This window comes from Pithys albifrons, chromosome 17 (assembly GCF_047495875.1).
Source record: "Pithys albifrons albifrons isolate INPA30051 chromosome 17, PitAlb_v1, whole genome shotgun sequence".
NCBI classification, from domain to species: Eukaryota; Metazoa; Chordata; class Aves; order Passeriformes; family Thamnophilidae; genus Pithys; species Pithys albifrons.
Genome location: NC_092474.1, coordinates 5,897,309 through 5,913,536, shown reverse-complemented (window position 1 = coordinate 5,913,536; position 16,228 = coordinate 5,897,309). Strand labels below are relative to the sequence as shown.

The 16,228-nt window shown below is 48.2% G+C and overlaps 1 protein-coding gene across 9 annotated transcripts in view; it reads right to left on the bottom strand.

Moving 5' to 3' along the window:
* The window catches only part of PITPNM2 (phosphatidylinositol transfer protein membrane associated 2), a 130,163-nt gene that overhangs the window by 30,041 nt on the left and 83,894 nt on the right, over positions 1–16,228 (bottom strand). For 8 of the 9 annotated variants that reach the window (XM_071571877.1, XM_071571882.1, XM_071571881.1 and 5 more), the window contains 5 exons: positions 15,571–15,804; positions 9,128–9,454; positions 6,301–6,396; positions 3,096–3,200; positions 2,204–2,274 (listed from right to left, as the gene is read on the bottom strand). In XM_071571877.1, coding sequence (XP_071427978.1) covers positions 2,204–2,274; positions 3,096–3,200; positions 6,301–6,396; positions 9,128–9,454; positions 15,571–15,804 — 833 coding nt within the window. The remainder of the gene's footprint in view (positions 1–2,203; positions 2,275–3,095; positions 3,201–6,300; positions 6,397–9,127; positions 9,455–15,570; positions 15,805–16,228) is intronic. The other variant, XM_071571880.1, reaches the window with a different exon arrangement.

Sequence of the window (16,228 nt, the reverse complement as noted above, 5' to 3'; positions counted from 1 at the left end):
GCAAGTTACTGAGAAAAGCTGTAGGAAGATCAGTCATTACATGTTTGCCTACAACAGAAGTTATAAATAAGACTTCAGATTTGCTTAAACTGATGCAAAAGAGGAACTGAAAAAACTTGATGACCCATAACCCAAGGACCAGCCAACATCTGACTGGGAAACTGCTGCCTGAACACAGGGAAGGATTTTAACTCAGCTGTCCAGCCAATTTTACTTACTGTGTTGAACCAGTTCCTTGCCTGAACAGGCTGTGGTTTGGGGGAAGGAGGGAAGTGGGTTATCATCAAATGCCCTGCCAGAACAGCTGGAAGCCCAACCCTGAGGGCCCAAGAGCAGCTAAAAGAGCATCCATTTGACACATTATAACATAACAGAGCAGTAACTCTCTTTAGTATCTATTTGATACCAGGGTTTTCAGTGTTCACAGCTCCCATATGGACTCAAATCTTCTGTCCCACACTGAGAGATGTGCAAACACTCCTGTGCCTGACCCTGTGCTTGCAGAGACAACACCTGAGAACACCCTGAGCAACCCCCTGTCGAGGCAGAGAAACAGCCATTGGGAGGGAGTGGGGAAGGAATGGAGGGCAGCAGTATTTTCCATTTGGCAAATTCTTTTCATTTCAGCATCCTTAGTCCCCTGTTGTCCTTTGAGCAGTGATGGAGTCCCTGACAGCCCTGCTGGTGGGAGGAAAGCAAGCCCAGGCACACATTAGTAACCTAACGACGGGCTTACATTCTTACCAGATAATGTCAGAGCATGTCTTAATACACAGCCCACCAGATGTACTAAAATTCACATCCAAATCTGTAATAAAGATTTTCCAGACCTCCTGCATAAGAATGGTCTTTATTCTTCAACACCATTCCACTGTATTAGTGCCTGCTCTTTAAACTTCACGTGACTGCAGTTTCCAGTGGCTGCACAGTGAACTCTGCCTGGCTGGAGGCGTGGGAGGAGTTCCCCCAGCATCCCAGCACCTCTTCTGCTTCCAGACAGACGTTTTAAGGGCTCATTTGAAAACCAACATGAGTCAGCAGGCTCAGGGCATGCCGAAGTTTATCAGCAGTCATCTGGAGGCACCTTTCCCTTTCGGTTCATTAACCTCTGCTCTAGAAGGGAGTGGGGAACTGCTGATTAGTTTATGGGTGGAGGTGACTATTTAGAACTTCCTTGTAAGATCTGGAGTCTCTTAAGGCACCCAAGCCCTTGAATATGAACCACTTTTTGGTGAGGGAAGCTCTTAGCCTGGAAATCACTGCAATGGTGACATAGGAATTTCATACTATTTTAGCAGACAGCTTGTGAACAACTACAGATAACTGTCTTTTTCATCCTCCTTTGAAGCCTGTTCTTTTCCTAAAATGAAGGCAGAAACAGGAGGGGGTTGAGTTTGCACAGCCCTCTGAGGAAGACAAGTTCTCCACACTACCCTGAGCTCCAAGAGGAGTCTTAGGGCTGTGACTTGCTTATCCTGAGGGAGCCAGAGCCGATCCCAGCCCAGCCACCCACTCTCCCCACGGACCTGGAGCTCTCAGTCTATTATGGAAAAGCCAAATCACCATGGACTTCGAGCCTGGCACACAGGAGTAATTCCAAACCCATGCTCATGGTCTTTGATGGACCACTTAGACAGAACTTTGGCACTCTGCAAGCAGCAACCCCACCTCTACAGTACAGACAGTCAGGGGCTTTATGGGCAGGGGACGTGGAGCCACTCTGGGATGTCTCACCAGGAATATGCAAGTCTGGAAAGCTGGGCTGGGTGGCAGTGCTGTTGGTTATTCCTTTACCCAGAGCACTGACACAGGCTGTGCTCTCACTGGTTTCCAAACAAGACCCTGGGCAGTCCCACATCATAGGCTGCAGCCAAGTGGTGTCCCCTGTCCCCTGGTGCTGCAGGAACCTGTTCTCCCACTCCCATCAGCATCCAGCACCAGCAGGATGGCTCTACCCAGCAGTGCCTCAGCCTGCTCTCATCCCCACAGGATTAGTAGTTTTGTCCAGCTGGATACCTGCTGCTGCCTGTAAACTACAGAGAATTTGCTGTATGATGTACAAAAGATCCTTCAGTCCCTTAAACCCCAAGTGACACACAGAGACAACTGTCCCTCCCAGAAAAGGCACCCATTTACCCCATTTATCCCACACAGACAGATCCCAGCAACCAAGGACCTCATTCCAAGAAACCAAAGCACTCACCTCGATGATGCTGAGCCTCTCCTCACTGGAGCCAACGTGGTATTCTGCTGAGGTCTCGTGGTACAAGTCACCTGGAAGCACAGGGGGGTAAAACGTCAGCGCTGCTCTTGGCAAAGACATCCTTCCACAATGTTTGTTCCAATGCCTCTCAACCTCTTCTGCCCCACATCTCCTTCATTGTTTCACCACATTGCCCTCTCCCTCCCTCCTTCTTGCCTCCTTCCACCTGACAAGTCTGGGCAGTGCTGGGTCATTTACTGCCCAGCAGTTCCTCCCAACCTTGGTAAGAGCTGAGCACATCAGTGAGCTCTTCCCTCATTACAGCCATCCAGTATTGCTGCTTTATTAAGGATGGCAACAATGGGAAATCCCTGCACAATTGTCAGAAATGATTGGTTTGTTGGAAAATAAAAGGAATTGTTTGAACTGTGCTGGGGAGCAGAGATCTGATGTGTTCCTGTGCCTACACAGGCTGACTTTGTAGCAGTGTCATCTTCTGCCACATGAATGGCTCTGGCTGAGGAGCTCCAGCCTCCTTTCACCATCCCATAATGATGAGCAGAAAATAAAACCAGATACAGTCAAGAACAAAAGGCAAGAAAAGCCAGGAGAAATTCAAGTCATTTGAGACAGAGCTGGAATATTTCATCATGATATGAGAGAATCCTGGCTGTCACAAAAGGAGCCAACGAGGAAAATAAAAGAGAATCAAGAGCTATCCCAGCTCCCACTGAGCAATTCTTTCTCAGCAGCACTGGGCAGTCATTTTTAAGCTCTGTCTCAGCTTTTGTGAGATGAGGATAACAAGTTTTACCTTGCTCAGAAGGCAGCTGTAACAATTGCCTGGAAATACTGTAAAATACCACATGCAGTTTGTACTGAAAAAAATTACCCTGGACATCATCGCACTCGGGGGTTTCAATTTTATCCATCAGATCATTGGAACTCCATTTGGTTATTTCTTTCGGGAACATTTCCTCATTGTCAGACAAGTCCTCTTTAAAAAACAGATTTTTTGAGAGTCACACACACAAAAATATGTACACAGACAAGAGCACAGAACAGAATTTTAAATAAAACTCATGCCCCATAACTCTATGTGATCTATAAACATTTGGATGGCTTAAGTCATAATAAACCACAATACTTTACCAGCTTTTGTTATACAGAAACCAAAACACCTTCTGAAAAGTAAACCAAATGTTTTAGTTGCTTGTTTCTAACAAACAAAACTCCTAAAGCATGGACAAAATGACAGGGATTTTTAATGCTACCACCTCAGGTACCAAGCTTGACCTTCTCCTGGCTGTTCTTTCTGATGGTGCTAAAGCAGCCAGAATGCTCCAGTACAGGACAAAGCAATGTTTGCCATGGGATCTTCCCTTAGAGCTCTGGGGTATCTTTGGGGGAAGCAGAGAAAAGGATCACTGGTGTTAATGGGCCCAAACACCCAAAAAGGCAGGAGCAGGGAAGGAAATGTGAACTCCCAGGCTGATTTCCTCAGGAGATGAGACTTGTTTAATCACACTGAGTACATGTATCTGCCATTTCCCTCCTGTCTCAGGGTCTTCTCAATCCCCTGGCTCAGTTCAATTGCAGCTGACAAAGAATAAAGGTCCTAAAAATATTATGTTCCCAGCAGTGTAATTAAAACAGGAGTGTCATACAAAGGAGATACTCTCCTTTCTCTTTGCCTTTTTTCCACTGAGGATGTATCTTGTACTGTTATGAAGGTTAAGTGCTTCCTAATTTATTTATTGTTCTGTGCTTAGTATTTCTTTCCTGAAAATTTCAGGCTTGTAAATTTAATCAAGAGTTATAAATGTAATAACAGCAGTAATTGCAGATGTCTTGTAGATCTAAAAGCTGTAATCTTCAGAGCCCCAGCCTCAGATTTCCCCTCTCTTATTGCTGTACAGTTACTAAGAAAATAATTAGTTGGAAGAATCCCACAATGGGAAACAAGAAGCTTATGAAATATACTCAGATTTGCTGAAAAGATGAGTAACAGCTTAAAAAACAAATGCTCTGATGGGGACTTAGTGCAGATCCAGGCAAAGACCGATTATTTTTAGGAGTTTCTATTTCAACTTTGACCATAAAAAGAGAGCAACCTGGACATTTTGCACCAGCATGACATTTCCATTTTCAGCTATGGAAAAAGTCTGAGTAAACTCCTATTTCCCTGCCCAAGGGAGCGTGGAGTTACCTGTCCAGAGCAAGGAAAGCACAGGCGTGGGACACACGTGCTGGCAGAGAATTAAGGAGACGACTGCACTCAAAGCTCCTGCAGCAACTTCATCTAAGTATTAAACTTAATTCCTTGAGAGGTTTAATTACAGCCCTTACTGCTGCTCAAGTGATCCCTGAATAGGGTATTACTCCCATTATTAGCATTCATTACAGAGTAGATACCTGATATTACTGCATTTGTCACTATCTTTGCCAGAGTGTGCCAGTGAACGGGGACGGGTGGGAAGCTGGAAATGAGGAATGTGCTTGGGTCAGACCCACTGCACTGCCAGGAAATGTGGGCATGGGAAGCCCTTTGAGGGACCCTTTGGGGTGACTCACATCCTGATCCGAGCCAGTTCCCGTGGCACTGACCCCACAGGATGAGCTCCAAGCGGAGCTTCGTCCCTGCTCTCAGAGATGGAGCTGAGAATTGTCATCTGCAGCCCAAGGGGCACCGAGAGGTCCCTGCCAGGGACAGGGCTCTGCCCAACTGCTCACCCCAAGCTTTGACTCCCAAGCCAAAATCCCACGGGATTTGGACAGAGTTTTCAACCCAACTGTGCGGATTGCAGAGGACAAACAGGACGTAGGAGACTCGCTGCTGTAGCGGGAGAGGAGCTGTTTTGACTCCCACAGTATTGCAACAGAGGAGCACAAGGCTCATTTTTGTTAACTCCCCTTCCCAGGCCCGTTAGGAGCATGCCAGGGATTCCCTGGGGCCCTGGATCCCAGGCAGAGCCATCCCCATCTCAATTCCATTACTGAGCAATCAAAGAGGCAAAAAACGGGTGGATGGCGCCGATGCCACTTCCATGACTCACTCCTGGTCCCTTGGATTGCCAGAATAAATCCCTCACATACTTTGGGTAAATGCTACATAAGTTAATAAATACAAATGCTTAGACTAAGTTGGTCCTTCTCCTTCCAGGCAAGAGACACACGTTCATCCTTTGACTGGCACATGTCCTGGCCATTTCAGCTGCAATCACTACACTGACACGCCCCTTTCTAGCCCAGAATTTGAGATCCATGGGAGAACTCCTCTGGAACACAATAGCATCAGGTTTTGGAGACTGAACTTTAGCTGAACACCAGTGAAATTGTGATTTACAAAACTGGGGCGGCATCTTCTAACAACTGCCTCTCCCAGAAAGGTCACCAACTTCAGCAGCACATATTGCACATCTCACTTGGATAAGACAAGCTGCGAGAAGAGTCCATCTGTTGTCAGGAGAGACAGCCCTTCACGCTCAAATTTGCATTAAGTACAATATAGAACAAGAGTGCAGTGGAACAAAAGCTTCTCCACACACAGAGGCATACAGTTAAAAAAAATAACACAGCTTTCTCTTAATAGAGATAATCAAAATTACTTTGAGGATTCTGGAATCAGCACTGATTAATTTTGGCACCTGAAGTACCTTGTTGTATTTGCTAGCGTATTTCTTGAAATGTGAGAATAAGGAATTAATAAAGGCAAATTTGGGTCTCTTCAGGTGCAGACAGGACAATTAATCTTACCTCTTACTGATTAAAAAACCAATTAGAAAAACAATCAGTCAGTGAATCATTAGGACACACCCACAGCCCAGTCAGCACTGTGGATTTTGCCCACAGTCATTTGCACAGAATAAAACACAGCTCCAAGAGCTAAGGCTGTTCAAGCCCTTCAAACAGACCAGAATGGGAAATGTTGCTGCATTAAATGGAAGAGTCTGGTGGGTGATACTGGAAGAACCTGCACTGTATTGAGGTTTGAAAGGTAAAGCATCCCAAGCCTCAGGTCTGGCTTCCCGCCCTGCTCACCCCCACCCTCACCCCAACCCCTCGGCAGAGACGGCAGCGATTTCGGCTCCACGTACCATGTGCATCAAAGAATTCATCATCTGAGCTGTCATCTGAGTCCCTGGCAATGCTCTGCATCCTCCACTCGGAGAGACTGTGGCGCGAGGGACTTGCTGGAAAACACAAAAGAGCCCGATGCGACGCGCGGCAACACGGAGAGTTCCCACCATGGTCTTTGCCGGAGGAAGGATCGGGTGCTCTCTCTGCAAACTCCCTGCTGCAATATTAAAACCCCAAACCCCGATGATGCTGGTGTGATGTCAGTGCACTGCTTTACAGATCCTGGCTGTTTACTGTTGGTAGAACCTGCCAGCAAGATGCTACATTAAAAGCAAGCTGCTGCTTGGATCACTCTTGTGCTATTTGGAATGGCAGCTATTTATAATTGTTAGTGGGACGTGCAAAACCGGCTGGGTTTTAAAGTTTGCAATTAGGAAGGCAGGAGGCTGATTGGAGCTCTGTCTGTGCCTCTCCTCAGCACACAGACTGTGCCTCTGCCCTGCTAACTTTTGGGTGGGCAGCTAAGCAGAGCAGCCTGGAGAGAAATAATCTGTTTTCTGGAAGGAAATTGCTTCCACACAAATTGGATTAGAGATCTGTTTAAACTTTAAACTTGAATGATTTAAACAACATGCTATCCAAGTACTTCATCGGGAGCTGTGGGAGCACCGTCCTGACGGAGCCAGGAGAAACCCCACAGTGCTCTTAGTGCTGTGTCTCCTGTTCTCACACCTACCTGCTCCCTTCCACTTCCACCTCCAGAGTTCCCTGTGCTAAATATAATCATATTATGGCTTTTTTCTTTTCTTTTTTTTTTCAGATCTAATTTAGCAACGATCCAACCTGAGCTCTTCTGGGCTGAACTCGTCCCTGCTGAAGGGAACATTGTGAGAGAGCCACAAGAGAGAGGGTTTGTCCCCTGTGCCTGTCACACAGCACTCACAAAGCACTTGCAGCAGCCACCAAAGCCAGCAAAAACCTGAGGAGACTGACAAATCCTCATTTAGCATATCCAAGACACTGAAAGGCTCCTCTGACTGTGACAGCTGCACGAGCCCTTTCCTGCTATCGTTCCAACAGCATTAAATATATAAGTAAAATTCTCCTAATTTTTTATCTGGTTGTCAGATGGGAAGAGGAGGGAGACCCTGTGCAGAATGATGTAATTGCAGCTCAGCAGCCCCCCCAGCACCCACCGCCCACCCCTCGGGGAGCAGCGAGGAGGAGGCTGGCACAGCAGAGCTCATTCACACCCAGTGACATCAAGGCACTCGCATAAGAGCTGCTAAAAATAGAGCATGGAATAACGTCTGGAATGGTGGCAAGGGTCCTGCTGGCAGAGGTCTCACTGGGGTGGTAGAGAAAGGACTGAGATCTTGGGGAGAAGAGGCATTTTTTCAGCTGGAGGTGGCGGCACGTCTCGACAGCCCTCCTTGCTTCCATATGGTAATACAGTGCCAGCATGGAGGAGGATTAAAATATCTGTGTGACGTACTTCCCAGCACATCACAATTAATTTCTTTCATTACTTTTTCTTGTAAAAGCTGAGACATTCTGCAGCTGAAAAGAAATTCATGCTTGCTTCCCAGTGAAAACCTTCAAGTGAAATGCTGAGAAAACTCCAGCTCCTGGTGGACATGTCAGCAGTGGAAGAGGGGGTTTGCACAAAGGGCATAATGGGAGAAGGGGGCACCAATATAAGATCCTGGTGCAGGCCAAGTAGGCAGCATTTTTATCTTTATGCAGTGATATATGAAGCATCTGGTAGGTTCTTCCCTGGGGCTCACTCGAGTGAGTCATCGCAAGGTAAAACTACTGCTCCTCCCTCCCTCACTCCAATGAAATCAGGGATGGAGTGGGAAACAAAAATGGAGACTCAACCCACAATACTGGGTGCACAGGAGAGGAGGAGAAGCTTCACTTACCCAAATGTTCCCTTCCACTGTCACTGGAGGAAATGCTGCCTCTTGGGGTTCTCAGAAAAAATCAAGATTTGGGTTTTTTCCCCCTCTTGCAGTGAGAGCTGCTCTAACCCTGCTACCAGCTGTGCCTGGAGAGGGAACTGCCAGGGTTCAAACCTTCTGGCTGTAACTCACAGGGGACTCACCCCTTTGCACAGAACAGTCTGAGGAAGGGAAGAGTTTAGGACACCAAAACAAGGGGACTGCCAACAGAGAGGGGAGGGACAAAACCCAGGACTCCAAGCAAAATCCTGAAGGATTCCTGAAAGGTGTTTCAAAGGGAATACAAATGCGATCCATGGGCCCACCTAATCCCAGGGTGAGGTTTCATCTCCAAACAGCTACAGCACATCAGCAACAGTGGAAGGCAGCAGCCCCCCAACCCCAATTTTGGGGGTTCCTGCCTCAATCTCCCCAGTGGCTGACACGGTGCAGCATCCACAGAGCAACAACCCCCTGAAGTGAACAGCACGTGGTGGCAACAACCCTGGCCAAGGAGCACAGGTACCTGCTGTGACACAGCAGACAAGCTGATATCCAGAAGGGAGCACCACTGAAGAGCCTAGTGGCTCACGGGTAGCAAGAACTCTTGTGAGACTCAGCAGTGCCAGCCAGCTCCTGCCTGCTCCTCTGTGGCATTTTCATCGTTTCTCTGCTTTTGACACTGGCCTCGTGACACTGAGTCACAGTCGGGGGATGACTAGAAACACTCCCAAACCCAAAACAGGCCCCCAGAGAAGACTGAGCCTGCAACACCAGCAGAGAAGGGCTCTGAGTTAACAGCACTCCCAGGAGAAATACACATTGTCCCAAAGGTGCCTGACACGGTGTGACCTCCCCAAAGCCCACCCTCCCTGCAGGTCAGAAGAGCAAGTCATGTTACCTCCTCTCTTTGAAGACCTTGAGGACTTGGAAGAGGTTGACCACTGTTTGGTGAGGGACCTCCCAGAGGCTGCCTCGCTGTTGGCAGCGGAATCCTCAGTGTCCGCAGGTGAAACTGTGTTGGCTTCCAAGTCCTTGTCCCCAGGAGCGTCCTTGGCACTGTGTTGCTGCTCGGGGTCGTTCTCACCGCAGAACTGGGCCATCTTCTGGGCCAGCATCAGCTGGGCCTCCCTCTCCAGCTGCCGGATGTCCTCGATGGTGAGCCCGTACCACTCGTCTTGCCAGCACCAGGCCTGGCGGTGCGCGCGCACCATCACCTTCCGCAGCCCTGAAACCCACAGTGCCCGTCACCGCCCGCAGCGCCCAGGGGCCCTCCCCGTGCCCTCCCCACACCCTGGGCAAGGGACAGCAACATCAAGGGCCACCAGCTGCCAGGAAGGGCCCTCACACAGTCAGGGTGGCAAATGGGTCACTGTGTGTAAGTATCTCCTCAGTTAGAATCACAGAATCAACTGGATTGGAAAAGACCTCTGAGATCATCAAGTCCAACCCTTGGGCCAATTACAGCCCCTTTACCAGATCGTGGCACTCAGTGCCACGGCCAATCTCACCTTAAAAACCTCCAGGGTTGGGGAATCCACCACCTCTCTGGGCAGGCCATTCCACTCCCTGAGCACTCTCTCTGCAAAGAATTTTTTCTAATCTCCAACTTTAACTTCCCCTGGCAGAGCTTGAGCCCATCGTGCCCCCTTGTCCTATTGCTGAGTGCCTGGGAGAAGAGATCAACCCCCACCTGGCCAGAACTTCCCTTCAGGCAGTTCTAGACAGTGCTGAGGTCGGTCACCTCTGAGCCTCCTCTTCTCCAGGCTAAACACCCCCAGCTCCCTCAGCCTCTCCCCACAGAACTTGTGCTCCAGTCCCTTCTCCAACCTCGTTGCTCTTCTCTGTTCTTGCTGCCCAACCACACACTGAGACATCAGCCACTGCTTTTAACCAAGGAAGGGATTTCCTCCTTCTGGATGGAGGACTTTGTCCTGTGAGTGCCTGCTCTGCTAAGGAGGAGCCATCATTGCAACCCCCTGAATTTCTGGGAGGTTGTAACATTTAGATCCAACCTTTGCAATGAAGTATGTTCCCAGAAGGGAGGGGAAAAAAAAAGGCAAAAAAAAAGCGCCAACATCTGACTGGGTTTTTTTAATCCAGGAGAGTTTCAAGTCATTCTCTGATGAACACTACACAGCCCAGCCCAGTTGATACATGACACAAGGACATCCCAAACTAGCAGTGCTAAACCTAAAACCTTTCCTTTTTTTGGAAACCTTCTTTCTGCTCCTGCTTCCTGTACATCAGTGAAACAGCATCTCAAGTATGAGCTTCTGAGATAATGGGATAGAAAGCAAAGTAAGAGAGGGAATAAAGATGCTTTATTTTGCAGATACCATCTGTCTTCTGCTGCAGGAAAGAAATAGAGCGGGTAAAGCCAATTTAAAACATTTCAACATATCACAGATCTGAAAGGCAGAACTGCCTCAGTACCAACACAGTGCACCTCACCAGGCAACCGAAACTCTCCTCGAGACTTAGGCCAACATCATCACACCATCAAGACTTTTAAAACATTACAGTCACCCAGAATTTTCAGTGTTATTCCTTAAAAGCTCAGAACAGGTCAAAGCCCCAAAGTGTGATTTATTACAGCTCCCAGCAGTAATGGTGCTTTTAAAGCTTCTATAAACACCAACCAGCTGATCCTCAGGAGCCCCTCTGAAAATAAATAATCAATTAATATGGTTCTCCCCTTTAATTACTGGGAAACTGAGGCAGAGATGGGCTGAAGGATGTGCCAAATGCAGGAGTGGGATTTGTTGTCAGTGGGATTATGGTATTACAAGATAGAGAGCAATAACAGGCTATGTTGAAATCATTTAGGTTTTGGGAGCTGCAGATGGAGCTCTCTAAGCACCACCATGAGGAGACACATCCCTCCTAAGCCTCTCCCACCTCCAGGAGCACGGCCAAGGCGGGATGGGCCCACTGTGTGCAAGGTCACCAAGATGCTTCCAACAATATCTGCTTCACTGCTGTACAGAAACCTTAGATCTCACCGCTGGCACAGTTTCTATCATGTTCAGTCTAAAAATCCCTTTTGTTTTCAGTAACTGCTTTTTTTGTTGGTTTTTTACATTAAAAGCTTATTTTTACAAGTTTATCTCCTGGCAGATCTGAGCACTTCATGGCCTGCTCTGCTCTTTGGGCAGTCGTTACCACCACCAGCCCTGCCAAGCCAAGCCATGAGGAGGAAATGGCCTCTGAGATCAGCACCAAGGCCAAGGACCAGCTGCACCTGAACTTCATTTGCACAGCAAGATTAAACCATCAATATTTGATGCCTCTCTGCCTGCCTTTCCGAAGGGAGCTCCCACTGGGAGAGACAACTTGGAGCCTGTGACCTCCTGGGGGCAGAACGAGGGGCCTCAGCATCTTAACTGTGTTCACCCTCAGCCCAGATTCCCAGTTACTTTCCACATCAGATTACTTTCTGCAGAACTACAGGAGGGAAGTTTTGGCCTCTTCACCTCCTGTTATGACTGACAACCAGCAGAGCTTAATGGCAAAGATTAAACTCCCGTTACATCCACACTGAAAGCCAAGAGCACATTTCTCTTGCTCTGATTCAGACCCCCAACACCACAAACAGCCTTTGGACTTCCACATCCACAATCTCCACTGCTTTGCCTTGCCTGGAACACCTTGAGAACAGCCTGTGATCAGCCAGAGGAGTGAATGTTCCCCCTGCTCTCATCCCAAGGCTTCCTCCGTTCCAGGGCTCAGCAGGCTCCGCTCACGCTCCTGGATCCAGCCTTGATCTCTCAGTGCTCCAACTCCTCAGAAATTCTCTGTGTAGAGGCACAGATGCCAAACCACATACCTGTGTTTTAATGGACTAACATCACAGGGAACATGAAAACCACTTGGGGGTAACGAAGAAGTCTCTTGAAGTTCCTCTCTACCTCCTCAGATCTCAACAATCGCCTGCGCTGCTTCCTGCCAACCCCCAGACCACCCCCTGTGCCCTGCTCACACTGCTTTGATTAGACATCCCAAATCAGCCTTCCTCAGAGCCTGCTTCCTTTGAAAACAGGATGGCACTACAGGGTTTCATGGCTGTTGAGCCTCTACCCCTCCAGGTTAGTTAGGAACTCAAAAAGCCAGATGACTTTCCCTGCCTTCACTGGGATGTGCCACTTACCTTCCTTAAACACAGGGAGAAAAACTGGAGGAGAATGAGGCTGTGCAGGCACAAAAGAAACGGAAAAATAAAAGCCATGGCTTGCAGAAAAGTCTTCAGTGCTAGGGAAGAAAACTTGAGCAGCTCCCTCGTGCATAGCAGTGGGAATATCAATGAATTCCTGCCAGCCTCAGCTCCAGCCTTCCAGCAGGCAGGAGACACCCAGGAGGCACACCAAGTGCCCTGTGCAGCTACAGAAAATCAGGAACCAGCTACAAATGACTGACCTCACCTGTCCAGACACTGTGACTCTCCCTGTGCAATTGAAAAAAAATTGTATCAGAATCTTAAAGAAAAAACAAGCAAAAAGGAGGGGAGAGATCAGACCCAGGAAACAGTGTAATTGGGAAAAATCCTTTGTACCAGATCAGAGATGTCCATGAGCACAGTGCTGGAGGCATCTGTGGCCCAGTTTGCTCCCATTTGTCTCTCTGGAAGAAGATTCCTGATTGCCCCTGAGCAATCCTATTTCCCTGAGAGTCACAACTGACCCCATAACCCTGTCAGTAGGTCCTGGTTGAATGTACCCCATCAAAGGCCACTTGCAGTCACCTCTCTGCTCAGATCCCTCACAGAGAAAGGCCTGTGGTCACATCCACATCATTCCAGCTGCAACCTGCCTCCCCTTGGAAAGACAACACTCTGCCTTTTGGGCTCCAACAGGCAGTGGATGAACTCAGTCACTGCAGTGCTTTAGTTCTGTGGAAGAGCTTTTCATCACCAGGCAGCAATTTGGGCACATTTAGCCTAAGACACAGTGGCTGAGACAAAGCTCCAGTTACTGGGATGGAACCCCCTTGGCCACAGTGTATAATTAATAACCCATACACAGTCAACACACTTGTTTGACAACAAAAGGCTCAGAGCCCACGTGCACCATTAGGAAGCAAGTGGGAGCAGAACATTATGCAGTGCCAGTCCAATTAAACTTAAAATCTATGGGAAAGGAGTAAAAAAGCATACAAATATTACAGCCAAGAAGACTAATAGCCCACAATCACAATTTTAGTCTGTGTCTGGGGCTGTCAAAGCACTGAGTAACTGTCCAATTAGTCATGGGAAAGAATGGCTGGTGCGCTCAGCACGACTGGGAACGTTTCAACACCATCCCCCGGAGTTACTCCCTCTGTGCTCAGCAGCCTCTCCACTCTGCACAATCCATCCATCACTTACCTCAGACCTGTTCTTTTTTCAACCCAGTCTCTAATTTTAGTTTGCTCCACACTAAGTACTGCTCCTGTCCTTGGGCAGAGTTTGGCCCCTGCTGTTTGTTTCTGCCTTGGTGATGCCGTGTAGAGCAGGCCAATTCTCCAAGAAATACATTTGCAGGGCTTGGGAACAGAGGAACTAGGAGGAAAATGCCAAGGAAGGAGGGGCTGACCCACCAGAACACCTCTGGCTCCTGGGAGCTTGGTCCACCACCAGCTGCACAAAGGTCTCCATCTGCTTTTGGTCACCAGGTGAAAGCCCTAGATGGGAATCAGCACCTAAGCCTGGTCAGTCCTGTTGCAGCCACATCCTTCCAGCTTCAACTTCCTCATACCTTGCTGGCCATGGTACAAATGCTGTGGCACTTTGTCCACTCTCTAATGGCTTCCCCACGGCTCTCCCAGGGCAGGGGGAGGTGACACAGCTCCTGCAGGTACCCAAAGCTTTTGCTTTCACTCTTCACTCACTCTACTTCGTCTTGCCTTACAGGCTCTTCTGATTTTATGCATCTTAACCACTTTGAAAAACAGTATTTGCCATCATTATAACAGAGTGGAAAAGCTTTTGAAAGGCAGACAATGAGCTGGCTCTGCTCTCTTCGAAACCTCAATCAAGAGGGAAATGGCAGGCAATCTTTCAGGGAACACAAAAGAAATGTTTCTGAGGGACCACAGTTTAATCTCTGCCAAACACCTCGGAACAACTGGCAGTGTCACGTGCTGCTCTTCCCTTTCACAGATCCAAGGCAGTTGTTATTCTGCCCCTGTTTTCCAGCACACACCAAATTAACCCGTGTCACCGAACCCCGAGGGAGCTCATGGCACAGAGACACTTGTCACACAGCCTGCAGCAGGGAAAATCTTCCTCTGGGGCTGAAGGAAAAGCAAAGGAGCTTCAAGAACACAACCCGGGAGCTCTCAAGAGAGAGGAGCACACTCTTCTCCACTGCTCTATCAGTGTCTTCCACATTAGGACTAGAAGCACAGTATGACTGTAAAGAACTGTAAAATTACTTGTGCCACAATCAGGCACTTCATGGAAGATTTGCTTATCAAAAGGAGAGTTCCAGAGGTCATCCAGGAGGATTTACTGTGTACAGAAAGGTACCATTCTCTACACAGCCTTTCCTTGGCCTTCTCTTGGCCACAGCACAGCCACAGCTCTGCCTTGTTTTGTTGTTTGGTTTTTTGAGATGGAAATGCTCTTTAAAACATTCTTTAGGTTTTTCACCTGGCCATAGATCCTGCCTGTGGCAAGGCTCAGAAACTGTATCAGTTGTGTTATAGATTTTCGGCGAAGAACAAATTACTGCCAGCACTGCCACCATGCAGTTACTGCACAACCAGTCCCTCCCCAAAATCCCTGACCTAAGAATGAAGGATCCCTTAAAGCAGCACATTTACTCACAACTCTGAGCTGTTGATGACCCACCACGGGTCACAGCCCAGTAGTGTGCAGGGCCCTGAACATCCCAGACATGTGTGGCCACTCAGAGCCCCACCAGCCCTGTCACAGGGCAGGGAGAAACTGGGGGTGCTCCAGGTTGTGGCTTTCTGGAACCACTCAGGACTCAGAAGTAAAGCTTGTTTCTTTAGGCAGCCCTTCAGGATGGATTTTGGTCACAAGAAAGAAAACTGGCAGATTTTGAAAATGATCTGGCAAGTTTAACAGACAAATCCTTATCTAAAAGAAAGAGAAGGCAAGATATTGCCTACAGAGGACTTGAAAGCCTTGCAGTGGGTCCACATGCTTGGGATTTGTACGTACCACGATTGTAAGTGATAAAATAACAAGGCTGTTCCTGAGCTGGCCCAGAGTCATCAGATCTGAGACTCTCACAGACGTGTCTGGGGCTACGATGCACTGCACACACCTCACCCCTGTGCTCTGCTTCAGGAACAACCCGAGGGGCTGACAGGGGACTGGGCAGGACTGCAAATGCTCACCAACGTCGTGGATGAAGCGCTCGATCTTTGACTGCATCCCCCAGTACCGGAACTCCACTTTGCACAGTTTGTATGCACACATGATGGGGTATCTCCCAGGGTTGTTCTTGTACTCCTGAATCCAATCTTCTGAGAGAGGCCCTCTTTTAGTCTTCACTGATTTGTACAGCTTTGGGTCCTCCTCAGCTTTGTATTCATGTGGAGGGATAGGATCCTTAACAATATCAATAGGATCTACAGAAAGAGAATGAAAACAGTCAGACGTTTTCTTCTCCTGAACAAAAGAAGAAAACACCATTTTTCATGAGTTATCTCTGTTTCAGTAAGTACCAGAAGCATCACAGCAATTCAGTTTCTTTTTACTTACACTTAAAACAACTGATATTTAAACTGTTTATGCAGTGCTGCTGGGCAGAGATCAGCTCTGCCACAGGAACAGCACACACAGTTCCAGCAAACAGAGGCTTTGCTCCAAAGAGATGTTTTTGCCCACAGTGACTGCAGATCCACCCTGGCAGCTCTGCACACTCCATCTTTCCAGCTCCACAAGGATCTGTTGCACATCCCATCTTTCAGCTTTTCCACTATCACTCACAGGGCTCCAGCTGTCTCACCCAAGACAGTTAAACACACCTGCCCTGCCATGGAATAGGTTCTA